The following is a 26,558-nucleotide window of genomic DNA, read 5'->3' on the forward strand; positions in this document are numbered from 1 at the left end:
GCTGGGTGGCTGGCCCACAAAAGAGTAAAAAGAACCAACTAAATGTACACTGGTTAGTTTGGGGCAATTTAGCACAAACAAGGGTTATCTGGGAAGAGGGAACATCAACTGAAGAACTGCCTCCCTCAGGCTGGTCTGTGGGGACATTATCTTGATGGCTGATTGATGTGAGGGAGGCCCAACCCACTGTGAGCAATGTCACATATATATAGCAGGTGAGCCTGGGCTATGTATGAAAGATAGCTGAGCAAATCAGTGAAAAACAAGCCAGTAAGCAGCTCCATGGACTTAGCTTCAGTTTCTGCCTTGAGATTCCGCCTCACTGGCTTCGCTCAATGATGGACTATAACACATAAGACAATAAACCCTTTCCTCTACACCTTATTTTTGGACAGTGTATTATCACAACAATAAGAAAACAAACTAGAAGAAACCAGATTTATGACCTAGTACGCTGTACGGTTAAATTATTGGAACATTTAAGGAGACTATATATCTATATATACACATACATAAGACTCTCCCAGAGTACTCTTAAGTCACCAAACACATCCCAGAGCTGATGTCAGTGTCAGCACCACAGAGCAGACTGTAAGTCTTTGGCCATCGTCTGCTGATTTCCTGGGTTCATCTAGACCTCTCCCCTGCACACCCCTACTCCATGAAGACCAGTCTGGCCAGGAGTAGGGATGTGCATTGTAGTTGGCTTTGTACAATGGCCAACAGCTCCATAAGAGGACAGGGTGTTCCCACAGCAGACTTTGAGATGCCAGTGCAAAGAGCTGAGATTTTACCTTAGGAGTAACTGGGGGGGGGGGGGGTGCATCTAAAAAGACATATGTTAGCCACATATATTTTTAGATTTTCAGATGGCATATGGAGGTCACCAAGGGCAGAGACATGTGCTGGGTCACAAGTCAGGGGCTAGTGGTCATTATGGAATGATGGGGCCGTGAGAGGGAGTGGGATCATTATGATTATCTGTAGGTTCATGATAGTCCTGCCAAGGGACTGCTTTCCTCAGAACATTTAGGCACATGGCAGACGAACACTCTGCAGGGGCTCCTGTTCTGGGTTCTGGTGGCAGCATGTCCTTGCTTTTTTGGCCTGGCATTTTGTATTCTTCCAGAAGTATTTACAGCCACGCACGCATGCATGCATGCACGCACTAAGTCATGCACTTGCCTAGGTCACACTCTGGATGAGCCCCTCTCTGGATGTGTCCTCTCCACCTCTCCTCTTCATAAGCCCCTCTCTTCTGAGATAGCTCCTGTTGCCTGGGTCTCCTCTGTGGCCAAGGTCAGGGTAACTTCTAGTCTTAACCTTCGGATCCTCAGGCATCATATATTCTTGTTTCCTCTGCATCTCACAGAGAAACTAACCCAGGTCCTGACAAGGAGCAGGCACTCAGAAAATGAAAATGTCACCTGAAAAGAATACTTTTAAGGGGCCGTTTGCATCCAGAGAACAATAATACAACATGGCCTCTGGAGGGCGACAAAAGCCAAAGAATGGCATATTGGTCAGAGTCACGAACTGTTCCATTTACAGACTCTGGGTGGCTCCCGTGAGTCAAACGAGCGTACACAAAAGCATTGACCAAACAGGGCGTTGGGGCAGCATTTGTGCTGTCTGAGATGTTTGTATTGAGTCAGGGCAACTGGAAAGGTAGCTGTCATTTCCACAGCAAGCTAGGAAGTGCCTTCAGCAGGAACTAAGCTGTCCTGGTAGGACAAGGGCTGGTGAGGGAAAGCATCCAGGGTGGCTGCCCACCGCACCCCATCATCCAGTCCAGAGCACCGTGCCATGAGTTGCTCTTGATCAACTCTGTTCCCCTCTCTGCAAATGAAAGGACCTGCAGAAACTATCAGGCCCATGAACGCACATGCACCATCACTGCGGAGGTTCACACTGGCCTCCCAGCATCCAACAACAGAGCTTAACAGAGGGCTTACTTAGACAGACAGTATTCAGCTGGCCATGGGTACATTTCTTTCTTCCCTCCTTACATATCTGGCCATGCATATGGCTCTGAAATATTTTGTGCCTTCTAAAACACTTCCCTCAGCAATCGGGCCTCCTGGCCAGCCCATGGAGGCTACTCCTCTGCCCTCCTTCCCCTCCCCGGCTCCTTTCTGCAAACATCCCTGCTGCTGTTGGTGGTGCTCTGGCTCCCAGCATTCCAGAGCTGATGATCTCTGGTGACTCCCTAGTCAAAATGAAACCTTTAGTGTTTGACAACAAAGAAATAAGCCCAGAGAGTTAAAGGACCTTGCTACACGTCACACAGCTATCTTCTCCAGGGGGAAGAGAGGTATAAGCCTCCTGAAGGGATTCAGAGCCTCCCGAACTAGAGGTCATACACATAGGCACAAGAGCTCCCCGTTTTGACTCCCATTTAGGATCAGGTGCTGAAGGTCAGGGACAGGTGTGATGCCAAGTGGTCCTGATGCCTCTGGTACAGCATCATTTCACCACACAACCAACTCTATATAGAGCCACCTCCAGTCTAGCCCCATCCCTGTCGCTGTATGCATTAACAGAACAGAGAGGAGGCACAAGATGCATGGTAGACAGAGGAAAGAAGGCAGAAGCCTGCAACCGCCGGAGCGGAGCACCCCATTTGGCATTTACACAGTCCAGATTTTGAACACCTGCTCTACCTTGTTTTAGCCACCACCCTAATCAAGTGAGGCAGACCTTTCCAACCCAAGCTGCAAAGGGGGAGTTAAATCAACTGGAGTCCACAGAACTGGTGTGGGAAGAGAGCAAAGCACTATGGTCCAAAGCACTTCCCAGCGCTATACTCCAGTCTGGCCTGCCAAAGTCCTGCTAAAGAATCCAGCCTCATGCCCTTCTTGTAGCCTCATTCTGTGGCTGAAGGAGAATCTAGGGTAGAAATACATCTTTGGGAACTCTGGGTCCAAACCTTCAGCACCCTGCCATGCACTCTGCCATGCACACAGTAGGGACTTTGCAAAGGTTTGAGGCTGTAAGCACAGAAAAACTAGGGACATCCTTGTGAATTAAACCCACCACTGCAACAGCCGTGCGGAGGAAGAAAGAGGCTGAAAGCAGCTGGAAACAGTTGTTAGAAAGCTTGGAAACTGTTCCCAGGAGGCATCACACAGCCTCCAGCATCCATTTCAATTTACATAGAGCATCTTGCAAGTCTAGTTCGGGGGTGGAGAGGGGTGGTATGAGGCAATGCAAAGCAGCATTCAGCCTGCCCCAGGGACGTGTTCTGCTGGCCTTCACTGTCTTCCGACAGTAGAGATGTTTACAGGTGACAGTAGATTTGCATGAACAGCTGTCTTGCCTCTGGATCCTCTTTCTACTCAGCCTCCCGTTGTATTTCTTTTTTTTTCCCCATGGCTACCTAACTGACATATGGGTTCTCAGAGGGCAAGGAAGCCCCTTATTCTCCCTACTTGCCCTCTCAAAAGAAATACCTTTAGAAACCAGGATGTTCCACCATCTTTTCCCTTTGTTACATTGAAGGTGTGAGTGTCCTGAGAAAGGAATGTGGCTAACAGAAGATGGAGGCTGAGATGCAAGACCCTTCCATGTCTGCAGCTTCCCTAGACGCTGCAGTCAAGAAACTCATCTTCTCTGGGCCAAGAGAAAAAGCAGGCTGGAATTTGTGTGAAAATTTAAAGCTTGAACCTGGGGAGATAGCTTGGTAGTTTAGTGCCTGCTTGACATGCACAGTTCCACATCGCTGCAAAACAAAAAGATAAGATGTCTAGGGCTTTGGATACCCTAGATAAAATACTAGATGGCCTCGTGCTACCTCAATGGACTTCACCTTCAGAACCTTTATCTCCCAAAATACAGCATAAGGGTTATACATCATTATCTGTGGACTCGTGTGTGTGTGTGTGTGTGTGTGTGTGTGTGTGTGTGTGTGTGTGATATTTTTTCTTTTAAACATTAATGAAAACATCCAGCCAAATTAATCAGACTATTAACAAGCAACACATTAGCCAATAGATATAAATGTTGACAAAATGCATGCCTGTTTGTATTATCATTAATGAAAACAACAAAGCAATTACTTTCCATATTAATTAACTAATCAGTTCACTAATTATTAATGAAGCAACATTTAATCCCTATACAGTGACTAAACAGCTATCTGATGTAATTAGTAGATACAATGATGACACATAAATAGCCAATTAATCTAATTATTATTAATAAAGAAATAGCAAATAATTACTTCTACCACAGTAGTTCCAACTGTGGTACACTTAGGAAGTAGGAGAGAATTAGAAGGCACATGAAAATTGCCTGCATGAATTAATACAGCAATCAAGTTAATTCCATCCATGTGCAGCTGGGACACTTTTAAGAGAAAGGTACTTATAATTTGTCTTTTCCCCCATGATGTAACTGTGATCACTGCCCATCACAGGGAGTTTCTGCAGAATCCTACAAACCCACCCAGCTCTCGAACCAGCCTGTCCTCTGGCTGTGTCTCCTCCCATCTAGGGGTTTTCGTTCCTTACACAGTACAAGGTATCATCACCTTTGCACAAGCATATGGATGTGGTCAGGTCCCACACAGACTTCTATTTTCCTTATGGGAGAAGATTCCTGCATGGATGTGTGTGCTGGACTCTTGAGAGTCTGCTGTTTTCTGAGGCATGCCAACATGAGATTGTCCCAGACAGCATGCTACCAACTCACTAAATTCAAGAGCAACTTCGTAGGCACTGCCAACGAACTTGGGTTTACACTGCTTTCTTTCAACATTGGCAATGTTTAATGTTCCCATTCCCTAAAAGCACCTGTGAGGCTATGGGATAATTAAAATGTGGCATACAATTCCATCACTGTAGGTGGTATACAAGGAGATCATGTAGTACTGGGGTGCAGCCCTAACTCAGTGGGTCAATTCTATGCTCCTACTCAGGTTTTTGGTTGAAGACTGTCTGATTAGAAAGCAAAATTCTACCATTCGTTGAAATTTTAAGGTTAATGTTTAAAAAGCTTCACACCTGTTCACAATTTAGGAATGAAAAGACAGACACCACTTTTGGTGTAACAAAAACTGGCTCAAATATTTGTAAATAAAATTAACAAGGGAACTGTTCAAACTCGCACATTTAAAAGTGTAATACAGGACTGCAAGATGGCTCCGTGGTTAAGAGTGCTTTCTGCTCAGAGGACCTGAGTTTGGATCCCAACACTCACAATCACCTGTAACTCCAACTCCAAAGGTTCTGACACCCTCTTCTGGCCTACAGGGGTACACATATGTATACACACACACACACACACACACACACACACACACACACACACACAGAGAGAGAGAGAGAAAGAGAGAGAGAGAGAGAGAGAGAGAGAGAGAGAGAGACTAAAAGTATAGCAGTGTCGTAAATTTATGAATGAAGTAGTTATTTGAGTTGTCTGAGTCAACATGGTTATGCATTCTTTATCTACTTGGGTAGCAATCTGTACCATTATACATAGTTTACAATATATGGAAAACTTTTAGCTATAAACATGTAGTGCAAAGAAAGTAATCAAAAAAACTGAAGAAAAAATTCCAGCAAATGAAATAAAGTCCCAAAGAGTTTCTTGGAAGATAACAACTTCCCTGGGGTTTCTCACATTTTCACACCACATGGTGGACTCTGCCACAAGCCACTCAACTCATGGAGGCCAGGGGCACATCTGACTCAGGAGAAGGCACACTCTGCTGGAACACAGTTAACAAAGACTAGATGTAGTGATATGTGAATTCTCCAGCAGTATTTGACAATAGCAGAAGCTAGCACATATATCTGCCTTCCCTCCACCCTGGCTTTCCCTTCAGGACTTGGCCTCCTACCGTGGAATCAACTCTGACTCTGCAGGTCTGTGCAGGAGCTCTCTCAGGGCTCCCAAGAGCCAATCCTCAACCCACAGCACCACTCTCGTCTTCTCTATTGATTATTGTCAACTGATGATTTGACATCAGGAGGCTTTGGGGATATACAAGGGACTGCCCCTCCCAGACTATGCTAATCCCTAAACATAGCCAACTAGGTTCCTGAGGACAAGATTTTGTAGTGCAAACCAACCAATCCCTGGTTCAGGCCTCCATCCACTGCCTTTCATCAGGTTCTTGAAGTCTGGACCTTTATAATATCCCTGGGCCAAATTGCCATAGGACCAGGCCCCAGTAAATAGAGGGACACCCCATCACCCAGAAAGTGCTGAAACATTTCCAATAGTCCAGTCTTTAGCTGCTCCACAGCCTTTCTCATTGTGCCTTCACTGAAAACCACAATAAGGCTCTTAGCCATGCCTGCCCTGGATCACTCTAGGACTCCCCTGCACAGCTTCAGACATATGGCACTCCATGTTATGAGGAGTGTGAGGAACTGCCTTACCTGTGGCTATCATTTCTCATTGTTTGGTCTGGCACGTCTGGATAACAAGAGAAACAAGAGTGGCAGGAAAAAAAATCTCTCTGCCTAAGTCTCTTCCTGTCCCACTAGCATGAGGGTCTTTAAGTGACAGATTCTGGCTATTCGAGTTGTACATCTCCAGGGCGAAGTTGGTATACAGCAGGTACTTAGAAGTACAGGCTAGGTTAGGAATCAGTGAACCAAAGGGGAAAATGAACATGGAAAAAATGGTGACCAGCCCAGGAATGGTGGGAGACAGGTGTCAGGAAGACAAAGTGGGAATGGCAGAGAAGCAGAAAATCTTGCCTTCTAGTAGGCATGGCTGGCTTAAAGGAGGCCTTATGTCTGACATCAGAGACCCACCCAGTGTAGCAGGCAGTACATACTATAAGCACCATAATCCCTTCTGACCCAACCCACGACAAAAGGAAGTACTTTAAGTTCTGTAACACATCCACTCACTATGCAGTACCTACTGTAAACCCCACATGGCCTGGATCTGAGCACAATTCCTGTGTGAATCAGGACGCAGCGTGCTTGGCAAAGCCACCATGAGAAAGCTGGCGATGTGTGCCTGTGTCACTCAGCTCAGCACCTGGCATCCAGTGAAGCTCTGCCAGATGAAAATGGCCTCGATGTTAGACGTGAACACAGGAAGAAAGGAGACCATTTTTCCAGGTAGCAAACAGAGGTACAGGAGAAAAAAAAGTTACAGCTGAAAATAATTTTGTAGAGCTACATTGATATTGTTTTGCTTTGTTTTTTAATCTTTGAGATTAGGTCTCACCATGTTGCTCAAGCTAGCCTTGAACTCCTGGGCACAACAATCTTTCCTTCTTCCATAGCAGGTAGGTCTGTGGGTATATACACTAGAGGAACTGTTGGTGAATACTACTCTGTCCCACTTGGCCTCCTTACCTCATCCCATCTTACCTTACTACTCTTTATGAGTCAGTGACTCACTCAATAGCCTAGGCTGGCTGAACTCACCCTGCAGCTCAGCTTTTACAAAGAAGGGATGGAAGGAGGAGTATGATCTAGTGACTGTTGCAAAATATTTGTTTGCACAGTAAAGATGTGTCTCTGCCTAAGGTGCCTTATGACTGGTTTAATGAAGAGCTAAATAGCCAACAGCTACACAGGAGAGATAGGCAGGACTTCTGGGCAGAGAGAGGAAACTCGAGATGAATCTGGATGCATGGGAGGCTCCAGCCAGACACAGAAGAGTCAGACACATAGAATGGATAGAGGTAAAAGCCACATGGCAGAATGTAGATTAATAAGAAGAGGAGTTAAGTTATAAGAGCGAGTTAAAAACAAGCCTAAGCTAAAGGCCAAGCTTTCATAATTAGTAAGAAGTCTCCTTGTCATTATTTGGGAGCTGACTTGCGGAACAGAAAAGGACTTATTACATATGGTATCTAATGTGGGGACACATATTTCCACATAAGAACTAAGAATGCTTTTAAAAAAAAAGTTCCAAACATGCAAACACAGAGCCAGACACAGGCAGGCCATGGAATACAGAGATGCAACTCCTGGCTACTGCCTACAGACTTGAGCCAGCCAGTGTCATGTGTAGAGTTGGATGGCAGGTTTAAGGCTTGGCTCATGTGCTTTAGAGAAGACTACAGGCACTCAGGAAAATGGTCCAGACCAAGAAAACCTCTAGACAGATACAGTTAAAAAAATGAGTATAGACAGGCATAGAAAGAAAGAGTTTAAAATAATAAAGTCTTAAAAGAAAGAGTAAAGTAATATAAAAAGAATAAGCCACATAATGACAGGAAATACACAAGACACCCAGATCCTGAGTGGTGGTTTGTTAACTTGGAATTTTTAAAATGCTGATGAGCAAATGGCAGCTGCTGAAAGACACTGGATTGTGAAAGAAACTGCTGAATTAAACCAGCCTATAGACTTTAGGGATGTCTTGGCATCAGAATGGAAGTCAGAAAATAAACTGCATTTGGGAGAGAGTTTATGCCTTTGTTTTCAAAGGAAACAAAATGCTATGGATTCCTTTGAAGTTAATAGAGATCAGATTTGACCCGGGGGGGGGGGGGGAACCTCCTGAGGATCTTGAATACAAACATAAGGGAGGAATACAGAAAAGACTACAGGACAGACGATGTATATGCTGATCCTGCTTCATGGGAGCAGTTCTGAGACTGGATGATACACAATAAATCTTCTTGGCTACAGAATCCTCATGACTTATTATTACATGCCATCCTTTCATATTGCATGGATAGAGGTTTGGGATTCAGACCAAACAGACATATAAAGTTGACAGATGCCTTTTATCTACTCAAAGAGGAAACAGAAAAACATCTTTTGTTGACTTCTAAACACCATATATTCCATACTTGTGTTGATGCAGATATATATGTTACCTTTAAAGGTTTGTGTGTCTTCAGAACAAAAGGAATAGACATCATTGAAGACAAGCAGCCCAGGTAATTCAACCTCGCAGAATACCTCTGTTGCAGTTTCCTCAAAATTGTGCATTATAAACAACTTCAAAGCTGTTAGCTGAGATGGTCCAGCTTCACAGACTATTCCAGTCAGAACTTCAGATAAGCCCTACAATTTCCCATCACAGAGAGACTGTACAACAAATGATACAGCTAGATCTCCCAAGACCTGACCATTATCTCAATTTTCTCAGTGTCCCTGAGGATGTCTTCTCCAGCAACAGGAAGTAATTTTAAGAACACAATGCCCATATTCCCAAGAGGTGGGGCGGGTAGGTTTTGGTCATTCAATGGCTGTTTGTCATTGTTTAGGAGGGTTGGTTACAAGTTGTTATTGGTCATGGTGAGGGAGGAAATTAAGCAAAGGAGGTTATATTCAAGGATCTTTTTCTAAAAAGAAAAAGGGGAATATAGGAATGGTAGGATAAAAGGGTAAATTATTGAATCTACTTTTAAACTAACAAAGCACCTATTGGTCTTAAATATTTTGCATTGGTATGCATTTTTGTACATTGATACAAATTTAAGGTTATTTTTGATATACTGTTTTTTCTACTCTTATTTAAGGTATTAGACATATGCATTGCATTTAACTGTGTAATATAAACTTCTAGTCCTTGAAAGTTATTATTACTATTTAGGATAATTGAGAAATACAGGTTAGTAGTTAGTCATCTAATAATCAAATTTGTAGCCATGTTAGGTATGTTTTCAAAGTCAAACAGAGATATTTTAGATAGACAGATGGTCTTAAAACACTTCAGAGATCTACAGAATATAGCATTTAAGATGTTTTAATAATATATGGCTTTTCATGACAGTGAGATACATCTGCTCCTGGCAGAACCAATTTACTTCAAAAAAGGATGGTGGGCATCAAAGAACCTCCATATGTAGTTGGGTTTCTTTAGGGCAAAAAACTGCCCTTGCCTTGACTTCTAACAGTATGATGTCCAAATTGGACAAGCAAGACACAAAAGAAAGCAACTGCTGAACTTTGACAAGACAAGGTAGAACAGTCCTTCAAAATTCCTGCTTCACAGAAGTGTCTGTCAGATATTCTAGGCCTGTAGGCTGAAGATGGATGCCCCATCATTTCAGGGGAACCTTGGATGAGTGTCCAGGCAGCCAGCTGTTTCTGTCCTTTCTATAGTTTTGAAAGCTGTTTGCTCTGTACTTCCTATTTATTCTGGTAATATTATATACTTCTCAGGTCTCTGATGAGGTTAAAGACTGGATACTGGATAGCTATAGTTACAGTTTTCCATAGTTTTGATAGAAAGTAAATCAGGCACAAAACTTTGGACTCACCAAGATAGGATAGATAATGAAGTAATTTCTACAATTTGGCAAATGCAAATGGACTAGACATTGTGAATGTAATTCTTACCTTATAATTGCTCTTATTGTATAAAGTTTTACTATATAAAATTAAAACCTTTCCTTTTTTATTTAGACAAAAAAAGGTACATGTTGTGGGATAATTGTACACTTCGTAAAGATATATGGCTGTGATTGATGCAATAAAAAGCTGAACAGTGGCCAACAGCTAAGCAAGGGGTATAGATGGGACTTCTGGAAAGAAAGAGGAAGAGGAGGAGGAATTAAGGTGTGTGGAGACATCAGGAAATGCAGAGCAAATAGGATGTGCAGGAGGAGAGGTATCAGCCATGTGCCACATGGCAGAACATAGCTTAAAATAAATGGGTTAAGTTGCAAGACCTAATTAGGAACAAGTGTAAGCTATAGGCTAAACTTTTGTAATTAATAAGAAGTCTCCATGTCATTATTTGGGAGTTGGTAGGACAGAGAAAGACTCATTACAAGTGACAACCCCTTTTAGCTTTCTATTTATGTGTTTGCCTTAATAACATTTTTATTTTATTAGTGTATATTCACTGTATGTAACAAAGGGCTTCAAACTCTAACTTTTGTTCAATTATATCATGTCTTTGAGTATATTCACCCCCATCTCCCCTTCCTTCTCCTGTCCTGTTCACTCTAGTCCCTTTCCTCTTCCCAAGTAACTCTACTTCTACTTTCATGTTGTATGTGTATATGTGTGTGTGCGTGTGTGCGTGTGCGTGTGCGTGTGTGTGTGTGTGTGTGTGTGTGTGTGTGTGTCCCAGTATATGCATGTCCCAGTGTGTGCATGCATACACATACAACATGTGATCGGGGCTCCAGATGAGAAAGAAAAGAGTCTAGCTTACTTTTTCTGTCCTTTTGTTATTTGGAATTTTTCATTTGTTAGCTTTTTTATATATCAGAAAACGGATGCAACTGGGAATTCTTCGATGGTGACTACCAAGATGCTGGCTGTGAGTTAAGAACTGCTGCCAGGTCACTGAGTCAGAAAAAACAGCATTGTGATGGGGGGACTGACAGGAAGTCCTTACCTGTGGTCCTAGTGCTCCTGGGGTTCCTGGTGGACCCACTTCGCCTTTCTTCCCCTGAATACAGAAGAGAAGCCAGTGTTAATAGTGAAACATCATCCTGTAGAGCCCTAGAGCCTGGGGAATAGTGTCTCTCAAGGAAATCCTTTCTTGATGACTCAAGCTCCCCTGCTTAATGGGTTGCATCCCCAGGAGTGCCCAACAGAGGCGCAGTGTGGGATCAACAAAGGGGGCACATGCTTAGGGTCCAGGAGGCCAGCTGGTTCCTAGCTCTGTAAGTAACATTAAAGATAGCACATGGCCCAAAATTCCCAAGGCAGATCAAACAAGAGTATTGGTTTTGTGTGTAGAGTTTGTTGTTGATATGTATGCATATCTATGCATATATTTGAAAATATTTTTCGTAAGATATATTTTGATTACATTATCCCCTTCCCCAACTCCTCCCAGATCCTCCTCATCTCCCTGCACACCAAACTCCATGACTTCACAACACCCTGGGTCCCTTTCCTAAGCTACCTGATGGTGCTTAGTCTCTCCAGAGAAATGTCTGAACAAGTGTGAATCTCTCCCCTTATCTCTCCTCTCTCACTCCTCTCCCCCACACTCCATTCTTCAGAACTATTGGTACCTACTGTCTTCATGAGCCTTGCATTGTAACAGAACTTCCCTGAACTGCATCCTACAGCAAGATGTGCTGAGTGCCTCGGCCTCCCCTTGATAGAGTCACACAGTGTGCCCTCCTCTATTCATACAGATAGTCACCACCCATGGATGGGCAGGCCACTGAGTGTGTTTGCACCCTTCTGGGTGATAATCTGTGCAGCGAGGATACAATGCATCACTGATGAGATCATGGGGGCAGCCACCCTCATTAGACTCCATCAAACCAGCTGGGAAGTGTATTGTTGCATTTAATTTACACAATGAGCTTCACAATCTGGGTGACAGAAAATGGTCTCTTCTGCCTTACTCCCTTGTTCCTGGAATGTTGTCTGATTAAATAAAGGGACTAGTTAGAAAGGAAAAGAATTCTGTAAAACCCACATTGCTCAAGACAGGTTTGGTAGGAAACTCTGCCTAGTTTCTCCACCTATGTATTCCAATTTAATCTGTTCATCAAGAGGCCCCTGTGCAGATGTTCAGAGGCCCAGCCTATCAAGTCTGGACCCCAGAGCCTGCTTGTGATACAGATGGGAAGGCACAGGCCAGGGTTCCATCCAGTTACAGTTGAGAACATGCTTAGGCTTAAGACAGCTCTCCAAACATCACTGCACGTGGCTGCTTAGGTGAAAAGGACTTTAAAATGTTAGCTCTCTCAATGTCTCTGGCCCTCTGCTCTCTGTTCCCTTCTCCCCAGTGACTCCTGCTCATCCCCATGATCCTGAACCCCATCTTGTACACACATAGCAGGCTTGGTCTTTCCCTGCACCCAGCCCCAGTACTTTCGATTTGTTTCTTGTCTTCTTCTCCCCCTTAATCCCTCCTAAGCTCCCTTTCCTTTTTCCTTTCTTCTTCCCATCCCCCTCCCTCTTTTCTCTCCTTCCTGTCATCCTTTCTTCAATCTCTTCTTTTTCTTCCTTCTCTTCATCTTCCTCCTGTATCACATGAGCACTTAGGACTCAGGAAAACTCCCCTGAGGAGGGGTGCTGAGGTAATGTTGGAAGAAAAGGAGCCTTCCTGAGGAGCAAACCAAGGGCAAAGAACGAAGAAATGCAGATGTGTCCTCAGGAAGCACATGAGAATGGGATATCCTCACTCACACTGTGGGAAACTGAGGCACATGAATGTGGGGGGAGGCAAAGGAGGTCAGCACAGAGTCCCAAAGGGTATGTGTGTCCCAGACTAGGCCGAGTCCAGGGCTGAAAACAATCACATCTGGTTTACCATGTGCAGACTCTGGAGCACACACGCAATCAAGTGGGGCTTGGAGACAGAATAAGGCTGGTCAGGCCACACCTGCATGCTCAGCACACACCGTGCCATCCAAGCATCAGTTCACCCTTGGACGACTGCAGTACCCCAGACAGATATCTCCCTTCACACATTTTCCCCTCTAAGATGCCAGGGTTATATTTATAAAACATCCATTGCTTTCCTTCTGCCCAAACATCACAGTGTTTCTTAACTCAGACCAAAATTTCAACGCCCCCCCACCTGCCAGCCTGTCCTTCAAGACTCCATTCCTGCACCTTTTTCTCACTTCTTTCTACCCTCTTCCACCTCCAAGCATGATGGCTCCCCGCCTCTATCTTGATTTGGCCAAGTAATCACAAACCAAATGCCTTTCTCTCAAGTCTACCTCCTGCCTGGAGAGCTGCTTCTCCAGAGGCCTGTTTGGTCTCTGCTCAATGGTCCTCTCCCCTGACCGTCTCCTTGGAAACCTCATGCAAACAGCACTCTCTCTGCCTGCTGTAGCCCCTCACCCTGCTGGACCTCCCTCAGTGTGTGTTACCACCAATACCCCATTGATGTCCTGTTTATTTACTGTCTCTCTGTCCTACTGGGACACACATCATTAGGAAGCAGGTACTGGTTCTCATTTTATTTGATATTCTACCTGCTCAATGCACACTTGTGGGCTGTATAGATAAGTCGCCTTTGAGGTGGGTATGAGTCACAGCAAAGACCATAGCAATGGGGAGGTCTGTGTGGGTCAGAGGTAGATGATATTAGAAAGATAGGAAGAGTCTATGTGGTAATGTATGGTCTTCTGGAGTGTGATTTTTCTGGCCAAAGCCCCTTGATCCACACCTGGCCCTAAAGCACTTGGCCTGCAGGTTACATGGGATCCATGCCAAAATGAGTTTCTGGACACTTGTCCGATAAAATTCAAAATGTGGTCACAGATGCCTTTAGAAGCAAGCCATGCCCTAGAGGCACCCAGTCTCACCTTGCATTTGGTCCTGCTCCAGTGACAGCAGACATTAAGAGGCTGACCATAAACAGAACCATTTCCTGCTCCTCTTCCTCAGGAAATGGAAAACAGACCCCTTTAGTGTTCTACCTGGACAGACGCCCCTCCTCTTTCCCCAGGTTATTTCACAGAAAGTTACCGGTTATTTACAAGGTGAATTCAGGACCAATCCAGCGTCATCCCTCTGGTGGTAGGAATGAAACACTGAATGGATCCTGGGAGGAGTCAAAGAGGAGAGTAAAGGATGTGAAAGCCTGGCTGTTGACTGAACAGAGTAACTCAGATGGATGCCTGCCCACCTGTGCAGAACAGGGGAACAAGAGCATGAGCTCCCCTCACAGACAGGAGGCTGTGGGGTCTATAGATGAATTTCTAAGTGGTCTTATTAAATAAAAGACATGGAGCCAAATACAGGAGTGAAAGCTTTAGATCAGGGAAATAGTAAGAGCCACCAGCCATTCTACCTCACCAACTCTGCAGCTTCCAAATGCCATGACTTCCTGTCTGCCCAGGCTTTTATTGCCTTGCTCTTCTGCCCTCTCATCGGCTCTCTTAGCCCAGCTACCTCACTTCCTCTTCCTACAGAGCTCTGTCACTTTCTGTCTGTCTGCACAGACCTCCAGGTCTCTATGGTTGGTACTGGGATTAAAGGGGTGTGTCACCACGCTTGGCTCTGTTCCCTAGTGTGGCCTTGAACACACAGAGACCCTGGCTGCTATGTGATAGGATTAAGGGCGTGTGCTATCACTGCCTGACTTTGGTGTTTACTTGCTTGCTATTCCCTCTGATCTCCAGGCAAACTTACAAATAAAATGTCACCACAGGGGTCTCTGCTTCTTCAGCAGGCCAAGATCTTACACGCTACTCAAAGGATGACATTCCCTGGGATGCAATGATAAGGAGCTATGTAACAGCCATGGGTCCAGGAAGTGCCCCCTTGCCAGGACGTGAAATACAACACTCTGGAAGGGCAGACACACGTACTAGTTTGAATGAGAAATTCCCCACATAGACTCTGCTCTTTGAACACTCGGTGCCCAGTTGGTGGCGCTGTCTAAAGAAATGGAGTGGGTATGGAGGCCAGCGTTGCATATTTATAGTCTCACTCCACTTCCTGTCCTCTTCTCCGACGCAGATTTTCAGTTGAAGACACCAGCACCAAGCTTGCTGTTGCTTCCACCATTCCTGCCATTTGTTCCAATGCTTCCCCACCACGACGGACTCTCAAAGCTCTGGAATCGTAAGCCCAAGTAAACTCTTCTATAAGTGTCCGTGGTTATGTTTTATCACAGCACCATCAGAAAACTAACACAAGACATGATGGCAGGCAGGAGGGTCACGGCAAGGAAAGAGAACTGCAAAGAACTCTACCCACTAAAGCAAACACAACTAACATTAGGTTTTCAGTATGGAGGGAGAACCCTAGGGTGTGACAAGAGACCAGAGAAGGCCATGAAAATGTGTCCTCAAACTAGCATCGTGAGGCTGCCTCTCTCCTGAAAAGAGCAGAATCTTCATCATCTATGTGGGGGCATCAGCCAGAGAAACACCAGGGTAGCCATGTTCTGGCTGGCTGTGTTCCCTGAGGACATGCCTTCAACATCCTAGCACCCAGAGCCACCGGGTGCCTCTTGATGCTTTCTCTTTCTCTCTCTCTTCTCTCTTCTCTTCTCTTCTCTTCTCTTCTCTTCTCTTCTCTTCTCTTCTCTCTTCTCTCTTCTCTCTTTCTCTCTCTCTTCTCTCTTCTCTTCTCTTCTCTTCTCCTCTCCTCTCCTCTCCTCTCCTCCTCTCCTCTCCTCTTCTCCTCCCCTCCCCTCTCCCCTCTCCCCTTCCCTTCCCTTCCCTCTCATCCCCTCCCTTCCCCTCCCCTCCTCCTCCTCCTCCTCCTCCTCTTCTCCTCCTCCTCCTCCTCCTCCTTCTTCTTCTTTCTCTCTCTCTCTCTCTCTCTCTCTCTCTCTCTCTCTCTCTCTCTCTCTCTCTCCCCTGAAGTCACAGCTCCTGAGATCATCCCCTCCAGAACTTGCTGGGCCACTTATGTAGCAGGTCAACCATGCTAAGGGCTGAGTCTAAGCTTCCCACCTCTAAAACAGTCACAGGATGAACACCATATATAAGACACCTGGGAGCTGTTTGGCCTGAAGATCCCTCACCCCAAATATCCTACCCTCTCTTTCAACAGCATCCAGCATTAAAACTCCCATACCTGAAAGACAGTTCTAACACCCCTTTTAGGACTTCTGACCTTTGAGATCATGGTCGCATTTCTGCCTCTGCAATACTTCCTCCCCATTTCAACCAATCAAAATCACATCCTGGGGCAATGGCACCTCTTCCAGGAAGGCCAACAATAATAAGAAGTATGGGCAAAAATGGGGAAAACACATGTGAGATAGACATTCCCTTGTATCACTCACAAATGAGTGAGTTAGAATCTCGAGGGCTGGACACAAAGCCGCCAACAGCTGTGTTAGCATCAGCTAAAGTCAGTGAGCAGCTGTTATGCACTTCCTGAATTGGACAGGTTCTTCTGTAATAAAGAGTTATTTTGCTAGCAGTAGGTCTGCTTCCTGAATTTTTAATTTTCTTCTCTTTCAAACTGCGGCCCAGCACAATATCTGGATAAGTATTCATAATTTCTCACAAGGGCAGATTTTTCAAGTGATTCTGGATGCTAAAATGTTGAGCAAAACTGCTATTTCCAGGGCCTGTCTGCCCATGGAGAGAGGAGAGGCCTATAAATTCTGAACAGCAAACTTTCCTAGCCAGGATGTGTTAACACAGCCACAGGCAGGGCCATTAGCACGCAGGAGGCTTGGCTATGCCTGTCAGCTAATGTGTGCCTTATGGTTTTGCTCAGCCCCTCTTCTCCATTCCTCCAAATGTCAAGAATGATCATTTTCTACTGTTTGGATCTGAAACCTGGTGTTCAGGGACTACTTATAATGTCCTAACAAAAGCCTGGCTCCAGGCCCTGGAATGAATCACATAGTAGCCTGTGGCCCAAACACAGTGCTCCCATCTGCTCCAGCAGGAAGTTTTAACAACAGAGAATGGAAGGAATGCCACCCAAACTGCCATTGACAAAAGTCTGGCCATGTTTCTCTCTGAAACCTGTCAGAAGTCAGAGCTGGTGCACAACAGTGTTTGGCAATCATGAGACCTCAGTGCTGAGGGAAACAGATTAAAGTGATACACATCTGGGGTACACATCTGGATGTGCCTGGTCGGTTAGGAAGAGCCCTGGATCTCTGCAAGACACTCATAGTTGGGAAAAAAGCTCCTGGCTTTTATCTCTGGGATGTGGAATACTCAAAGTTCTAAAGCTGGGAAGGGTGTGGAGCCAGGCAAACCTGGTTCTAACCAATCCCACCTTAGAGTCTGGGTAGCACTGGGGACTCTCACCCATTTCTTCAGGTCTGGGATCTATTGTTGGTCAACTGAGACTAAGCTACTATACTCCATGACACCTAGAGAAAACTAAATGACAAGCAGGAAAACAAAATTCACAAAGCTGGGATGGGGAGGTGGCTCAGTGAGTAAAGTGTTTGGCACAAAAGGATGAAGGCCCAAATTTGGAGCATCTGAAAGCCTAGCACTAAGGGAAGAAGACAGAATTCTGGAACTCATGGACCTTCCAATCTAGCTAACCCAACTGATAAGACCTTGTATCAAATAGTAGTATAGACACAGGGGGGAAAATGTCTGATATTGACCTCTGTCCTCCACAAACATGCATATATGCACTCACACATATATAAACTAATATACACACATGCAGAGAAAAAATGGAAAAGTTGTAGACCTGCCCTGCAGGGATGGCCAACTATTTGCTCCCACCTCCTACTGGCTCTATACCTGCAAAGATGTACTCTATTGGAAGAGTGTGCCCTCCTGACACTGATATATGTAGGAAAGCACATGAGCAATAGAAGGGATCTCTGTCTTGAGAAGGGGAGAAGAAAATCTGAGAGGACAATATCTTCAGTTCTCCTTAACTGATGAGAGGAAACCAGAGGATGGTGAAATAATCAAAAGGCCAAAAAGATTGCTGTGCTTTTGAGCGAAGAGCAGAGAACAAAGATCAGGAGGCGCTCGGGAAGGGCACTGAGTTCTGACTGCTAGTTCCCAGGACCCCCTTCCTCACGATTCAATACTCCAGATTTTACACTTAGTCAAAATTTTGATATATTTTTGTTTTATCAAGACAAGCAGAACAAAAAATATTTAGGCTATACCATTAAGGACCCAGCAGCAAAGAGCTAGGTGACAACCACATTCTTTCCACTCATCCTGGGCATCCCCTGTCAAAGGTAACCAGATGCCAGTTCTTGGCCCTGCCCTTCTCCACACCACACAGTCATGTGTGTGTCCAGAGACCTGATTCCATATTTGATTCATTTCCTCTGGCACACAAATTATCCAAGACAATCACCAATGTCACCATATACCACTGTATATTCCCTCATGATTCTATATATTGGATAAGTATTTCACATGCATCAAATTTGTGTTTTATGCCTGTGAAATACTAATACTTCAGATGCAAAACCAAGAAGAAAAGTTCTAACTGTCATGCTTTTACAGCCTAGTGGTGAGAAGACAGGTTCCCAACAAGAAGAGTATGAACAAAGTCTTCTTTAGAACATGGACACAGGCGGATGTGACAAGTGTCTAGGAGTGGACAATATGAATGACAGACCTTTTGGCATGAGTGAGTTTCCTGGAAGCCTGGAATATGCAAGTGCTAGACTAGCCTTAGGCTAGCTCTGCTTCCCCTGGAACATTCCAGATCAGATACCACTGCTCATGCCCTCACCCCAGCTGACAGTAGTTCCTGCCGCCTCCTCCTTATCTCCTAGGTCAGGCAAACAGGAGGAGACTTAAGCAAATCACACCATTGCTCGCTCCACCCTGGGCAAGTATTCCTTATTTACTGTGCTTTAACAAGGGCTGGGCATCTCTGAAGCTTAGGTACCAATTCTCTGCCTTCACTAACATCAGCTTTGTCTGAAATGAATGCATTCACCTTACCAAAAATTATGCTGTCTGCCTGTGGCTAACCTCTAAAGCAACTGGCCCAGATTCCTTCCCCTACCTGATGATTTAGTCTGTGTCTGCATTCACATGCCTCTATGCCTGGTTTTATTTGCTCTCTTTTTTCACATAGCCTGAGTGTGTGTGCATCTTGATGTTCAGGAGTAAGTACTTCTTGGTGATGTTTCAATTGAAATTGATGAGGAGGAAATGACAGGTCACAAGCGAAGGGAAACAAAGATATAATTTCTGAGTAAGTCATTCTGTCTTGGGTTTTTCTGACACAGCCAGGGACTCTAATGGCACAGGAAGCTGCTTCCAAGCTCACAGCATCTCAATTAGCTGCTTCTTTCTTCCATGTTTTTGCAGGCACTGAACTCAAACACAGCAGGGAATGGTGAATAGCCCCAGACTATCGGAGGAGCAGAGGCTCCTGAATACCTCCAATCACCACTTGTAACTGACTAGAGGCAACAGGGCAAGAGACACAGCCCTCAGCTCTCCCAATGCACCCTGGAGCAATGTCTTCCCCATTGCTTCCCTCTGCTCTACAAGAGCCCATCAGGACCCAACTTCTGCCTCTTGCCGCCCCCCCCCCCCCCAATCTCCTCACTGCCCAGACTGGTTGAATTGGGCCAGGTTGGGACCTCAGCAACCTCTATTGCCTCCCTGTCTCCAGCTCTGGCCTGAGCTGCCATTTTTATCTTTTCATTATCAGGGAGCTCCTGAATGATGATCTCCCTCCTTTCTGTAATTGACTCCAAACCCAAATGGATGTGTTTAGAATGCGAGTCTGGGTCTCCACCATGATATCCAATATCACAGTGAGCAAATGCAGCCAGGCACAGAGAGGACAAACCATGCTGAGCACTGGGGTAAATATTTGATGAAATTTCAAACAGATTGGGGCTGGATAATGGTATTATGGTTTGGTTTTTCTTAAAATCCTTTATCTTTGGGAGACAGTGTGCTGAAATATTCATATACAAATTATGGGACTAAGAATTGCTTCCAACTAACCCAGTGGTGGATAGAGTTGACTGTAGATATAAATAAAACAGACTTTTCAATGACTTCATAAATGTTAAAATGGATATTGGGGATACAGAGGTTCACTTGGCTATTCTTTCAACTTTTGCATAATTTTTCCCATAACAGAACATGGTGAAGGCAGCCAATTGCCCCACATTTCAGATACAATGAAAGCCACAGTCCTACAATGGCCTCCAAGGCTAAATGCTAATTGCTCTGAGGTTCCCTTACTTAAGTCCCCTGCTAGACCCGTGATGGTCCTAACAATGCCTTGACTAGATAAGCCCCTGCCCTAGGCCCTCAGCTGAGATTGCCCCCTCTGCCTGGTGTGTGCTTTCCACAGCCATCAGCCTGGGCAGCTACCTCACTGCCTGAGAGCCTGCTCAAGTTCGTCATTCTCTTGGGGGGCCTTTCAGCATCGCCTGCTTCAATGCTAACTACTGTATCTGCCTCTCCAGCCTGCCAGACCACCACCAGCATGCCCAGTCAATGATGAAAACAACAATGTGTTGAAAGGATGAACTTAAAGTAGAAGCAAAGGAGGAAAAGATAAGGCTAGGGTAGGAGAAGAGCAAGAAGATCAAAAGGAGCAAGGACAAGGAAGGAAAGGATGTGGGAAGGGGGAATGGGAGGTGTAAAGTCCCAGGTACAGTTTCAGTAGGGCTGGAATAAGAAGCCATACCGGGGCTCTTTGGGGAGATAACTGATGCATGCCCAAACTAGAGGATTACAAATGACACTACTGGATAGGACCAATGCAGAGAAACCACAGTAATCCCCTTTGTGGAACACTTTCTATGTCCCATGAGCATCTTCAGCATCCCTTTAACTACAAAGCTGCCCCAGACAGCACCCACTCCCACATCACCCCCTGAAGGCTAAGCAGCCTTGTCTAAGCTGAGCTTCCCTTGCCTCTGAGTATCTCATAGTCCTTATCCTTATCTCTGGAGATGTGACAAAGCTTCTTCACCTTAGGTGACTTTGAGCATCAGCCTGGAGAGCCCTATGTCTTTCTGGCAGATCCTGTGGCAGATAGCAGAACATCTGTGCATCAAAAGAGCTCAAAATAAAGTTTGTGGACATATGGTACATTGAAAGACTGAGCAAAAAGTAAGACAAGTTTTGCAGAAGAGTGTACAGTCCTGGGCGCCATTGAGTAAACTGTCTTCTGTAAGAATCTGGCCTTTATTTATAGACATTATTGCCAGGTCTGGCACATAGCTGGAGCTTGCCACGTCTCATCCCACACCACCCACAGCTCTACCCTAGCCCCTCAATCCTTTTTGATTCCCTTGAACCTCCTTGTTCTGTTCATCAAATCTCAAAAAGCTGATATACCCACTCTGTTCTCAAGTCCCCGGAGCTGTGTTAAGTAAGACCTAAGCCAAGCCCATGTTTCATCCATGGTTAACGTGGTTCACAGAGTTAAAGAGCCTCATGGCCTGATAACAGCCGATTTTGGAAGCACACACAGTAGGTTCCAGGCAATCTTGGCTAATAAAGCAAGCCCCTACAAGGTGCCCCTTCTCCTCTTGGTGAGTAAACTAAAGATGTGAAAACAAACAAACAAACAAACTGTTCATAGTCATCTTTACGTAAAGAGTTCTATGTACCATCTATGTCGGGGAAAGTGGCACCTGCTGAAGGTCAATGCCAATGAAGCAAAGGGCTCATAAACATTAACTATAGAACATGCAAAGACATTGCCTTCTCTTAAGATTGTGTGTGGACGTGCTCAGAGAATAAAGTCCCAACACTGGGACAATCTGCTTCCCATTCTGAGCATCCTTTCTCACAGCAATTCAGCCATTATAAGGCTTCACCACTATAGTACAAAAGCAAGAGGCTTGCAAAGACCAGTTGGCATACAAGAGTCACAGAGCCTAGAGGTCAAACCTATATACTTGTTTCAAAGCCTAGGATCCTTCTACTACAAGGGAGAGAAAGCAATATGGTAACTACTTCATTTGGCTGACAGGGGGAATTGACATGGGCTGAGGCTGAGTATGCTGAATGTGAAAGTGACTCTCTTGTCTCCCACCCATGGCACCTTGGAGACATCTTTCCACGTCTCTCCTGGCCTTTACAAGGAGCTTCTCTCAGAATCCTAGAGGTTCAAGATGGCTAAATTCAACAGAATTGTTTTAGAGGTCACCAGTGCACAAAGACAGGTAGAGTTTGTTGAGTGGCAAGAGTCACTCGTGATTTCAGAAAGGAAGATGTGAAGTGTTGTGGGCCCAACTCCCTCAGTCAATCCACAGCATGTATGCAAAACCATCCTACAAAGGAGCTACAAAATCTTCAGGCTAAATGGGACATTAAGTTGGTTAGGGGCTGCTTCCATCAGATGCTAGGACCCCTACCCACCCCTGGATCAGAGGCTCCATGGCCCCTGTATAAAAAAATCTGCAGAGTAGAGAAGCTCACTGTGCCAGGAGCTGCCGGTTTGACCACTGTATTCAATTACCCTATGGAGAGCTCCATGTGGGACTATAAAAGTAAGCACAAGCTTCAGAGGTAGAGTCCAGTGGGTGGGTAGGTACTCTACTAGGAACTGGGGACACAGAGCTGAACCTGAGTCCTGGTCCAGTTTCCCAGCAGAGTATCCAGCTTATGTATGCTGTGGCCCTTCTAGAAACCAAAGTATGTGACACTATGCCAGGTACACAAAATTTTACAGAAGAAGGCAGTTACTAAATTAAATTAAAGATAATTACATCAAATATACTAAAGTGAGATGAAGTATTCAATAATAATGTAGATATTTAAATTAAAGTTGTTAACGTGTTGGCATATTGCTACCTGTGTCTCTATTTTCTCTTAGGCTTTTCTCAAAATTGAACTCCCACATCATCTCCTGTGAGAAGCTTTGGCCATCACAAGCCTGGGGCACTGGCTTACAGCTGAGTATGGCCCTCTATTTGGCTCATTTCTGGTAGGAATTCTGCACAGGGGTGTGTGTCCCTATGTACCAAACTCACAGCCAATCACAGACTAGTCTCCTTGTCTCCAAGGCCCACGTCAAGGCAGAGAACAAAATGGATTCTAAACCAGATTAATGAACTGAGCCCAATCTTTCAGTTTTCAATATTCACTGCAAGCTCCTGGGGCAGAGGCTGAAGTTGAGTCCTCTGTTGGATGTCAGGCAATTGAGACCATGCAATTGAAGCCAGTATGGGTGAGCAGGACACCAGAAAGGGAACATGGTTTACTTACTCGGAGACCTTGAGGCCCAGGGGGTCCATCTCTGCCTTCTGGACCAATCAAACCCTTTAAGAGGAGAAAAAGGAAAAGGAGGGAGAGAATGTTAAGTGTGGGGTTCCATGGCATGGCATATGCTCTGCCTTCTCCTTCTCATTGGAAAGGGATATGTCACTGCATCCAATGGGAAATTATGGGGTCAGAGGAGAAGCAGCAATCTATGATCTACAATCTACTCTATAACATGGAATTGGGTTTTTTAAACCAAGAAGACATGGGCAATGTCACACATACAGCTGAAGAGCACAGGAGGAACCACATGGTTAACTCAGTAGTTAGCATGAGGCACTCAGAGACGAATCATCTAAAACCTAAATGTCTAACTCTTAAGTCTGTACCCAGTCTTTTCATTCTGCTGCCTCAGAAGGAACCAGCTTGGGTTTTCTGACTCTCAGGAAACAATAAGCAAAGTACAAAAGTTATTACAAACAGAACCTGGAAATATGGCTCCACCGTTAAGAGCACTTGTTGCTCTTCTAAAAGCCCTAGGTTCAGATCCCATAACCCACATGGTGGCTTGCAACCACCCCTAACACAAGTTCAAACAGCTCTGACTCCTTCTTCTGATCTCCACAGGCACCAGGCATACATGTGGTACACTTACATACATGCAGGCTAAACACTCATACACATAAAGGAAAAATAAATAAATCTTAAAACAATAAAGTTGTCACATATAAAATTATCTAGGCAAAGTACACGTCAATTACAGAAAGAATGTTGATGGCTATAAATGCTGTGTGACCTCTGGCACGGGGTCAACAGACATTGCCAAATCTTGATCATGTCTTCTCTAAAGTGGAGATGATGTACTCATCTGCTGAGCATTTGAAAGGACCACATAAAGAGTGGACCCTTGGCCTCGGTGCATCACTATAATTATAAAGAACAAGTGGAAAAGCATGATGGACAGGCATAGCTCCCTCAGCATGTTTTGGTAAAATGTGTCTAGAAACTTTCATTGTCTTAAATAATCAGCATCACATAGGCATAGTCCCTCTGGAAAAATGTTGAACTCTTTGGTAACCAGACTATATACAGAGCTATGGTCTTTCTTTTCTATAACACAGTGTAAGTGGAAAACAATGAGTGCATCCATGGCATGGTAGGAATACATGTAGGAATCTCCTTTGTAAGTAGAAATCAGCTGAGCTCAGGGCACACTAAGAGAAGAGACCCCCACAGGAGTTACTCTGTTTTAAGCATGGAAAAAAAAAAAAAAACACCTGGCATTGAGCAGACCCAGTGGTGACTTAGCCATGCACTGGTAATATCAGTAGAGTCTGCCTCATCCTAGAGAAGGGAGGAAGGATGCCAGCATTTGGATGCAGAGTATCAGATGTGGAGTATCATATGCTGTTTCCAATTAGGGAACAGGATATATTTTCCTCTCCCTGCGTTTGCTGAACAGACTCAAAATCTTTCCATTCTCTGCAGAAGTCACCAAAGCCAGCTTCCCAGTTTTGTTCAATTCCATGACTATTTGAGAAGCAGGTGCTCTGTGGATGGCTCGGAAGTAGGTGCTGCTGGGGATTCAAAAGGAGGCAAGAGATGCAGATTGAGATCCATTCTGGGTTTAGGAAATCTCCAAGAACACTACTTTCCACATCAATCCATTTAACCCTCGCAGCATAATTATGTAAGGGATGATGGCAATGAAAAATTTTCAAATTAGAGATGAGTCAGTTGAGAATTAGAGTCATCAGGTACTGTGAGCAAAGATACAAATCTACATTTTGGAAGGACACAATAGGCTGTGTGGTCCAGGCCTTTGGCTTCTAATTGTAAGTGCCTTTCATGGCCACTCTACTTTGTAACCACTCTAGCCAAGTCCCACTCTAATGTTCTCTTGAGTGTCCATTGGCAGGAGCATCTCTCTGTAAGTATTCATTAATATCCCATCATGTGATAAAACTTATGGATTTCAGTATAGGAAAAAATCAGTCCTGGCCTTAAGAAGTTTAGTCCTAGTATAGCAATAAAATAACTCCTAATGGCATGTTTCTATAAACATTGATCAGATCATTGCTCAACCTTCACCAGAGAAGCTTACTGAAATAGATGGGCATTGACACAGAGATCCACAACTGGACAATACAGAGAGTGAAAGGCTTTGGATCACTAAATGGAATGTCTTCATCAAACCCCTTTCCCCAAGACTCCGAGATCTATGTAGAAGAGGAAGCAGAAAGACTGTGAGAGCCAGAGGTAGTGGATAACTCCAGAGCAACTGTCTTCCAGACAAAACAGGACTGATGCACTTATGAACTCACAGAGCTGTGAACCCACGCAGAAGAGCTGTGCAGGTTCAAACAGGCTAAAACCCCAGCACTGAGAAAGGAAGCAGACACAAAGTCCACTCTACCCAAGAGTCTGTTTGGAATAGATACCTTGTGGGAAAGGTAAAACTGGTTTTCTCCACTGTAGTGCCATCTGGTCTACCAACAACCCTCCAGGGTAGGCCCTATGCCCAGTAGTCGGCAAACACAAAAGAGACTTCACAGTTTGGGGGGAGGTGTGTGTGTGTGTGTGTGTGTGTGTGTGTGTGTGTGTGTGCACGTGCATGCGCACGCGCGCGCACACTTTGTTATTTTTTTCTTACTGGTTTTGTTTTATTTTTAGTAGGCTTGTCTTTTTTCAACTTTTGTTACTGAGAGAGAGAGAGAGAGAGAGAGAGAGATTGATTGATTGATTAGGTGAGTACTGGGGAGAAGTTGGAGGAAGTGAAAGAACATGACCAGAATATATTTATGAAAACAAAGGAAACAAAAATGAAGGAAGATTATAGTGATATTTTATTTGTACTGAAATGTGATTTTATTTGTATGTTAATAAAGTTGCCTTGAGGTCAGAGCAAGCCGGAGCAGAAGCTGGGCAGTAGTGGTGCACGCCTTTAATCCCAGCACTTGGGAGGCAGAGCTAGGTAGATCTCTGTGTGTTCAAGGACACAGCCAGCATGGCGGACACACACCTTTAATCTCAATACCAACCATAGAAGACCTGGAGGTCTATACAAACAGGCAGTGACGAGGAGGTC

At 44.7% G+C, this 26,558-nt stretch overlaps 1 protein-coding gene across 2 annotated transcripts in view; it reads right to left on the reverse strand.

The window, feature by feature from the left end:
- The window catches only part of Col22a1 (collagen type XXII alpha 1 chain), a 231,373-nt gene that overhangs the window by 126,936 nt on the left and 77,879 nt on the right, over positions 1-26,558 (reverse strand). For both annotated transcript variants that reach the window (XM_036209012.1, XM_036209013.1), the window contains exons 21-22: positions 23,477-23,530; positions 11,281-11,334 (exon numbers count right to left, since the gene is read on the reverse strand). In XM_036209012.1, the coding sequence (XP_036064905.1) occupies positions 11,281-11,334; positions 23,477-23,530 (108 nt within the window). The remainder of the gene's footprint in view (positions 1-11,280; positions 11,335-23,476; positions 23,531-26,558) is intronic.

Source organism: Onychomys torridus, chromosome 16, assembly GCF_903995425.1.
Source record: "Onychomys torridus chromosome 16, mOncTor1.1, whole genome shotgun sequence".
Taxonomy (NCBI): domain Eukaryota; kingdom Metazoa; phylum Chordata; class Mammalia; order Rodentia; family Cricetidae; genus Onychomys; species Onychomys torridus.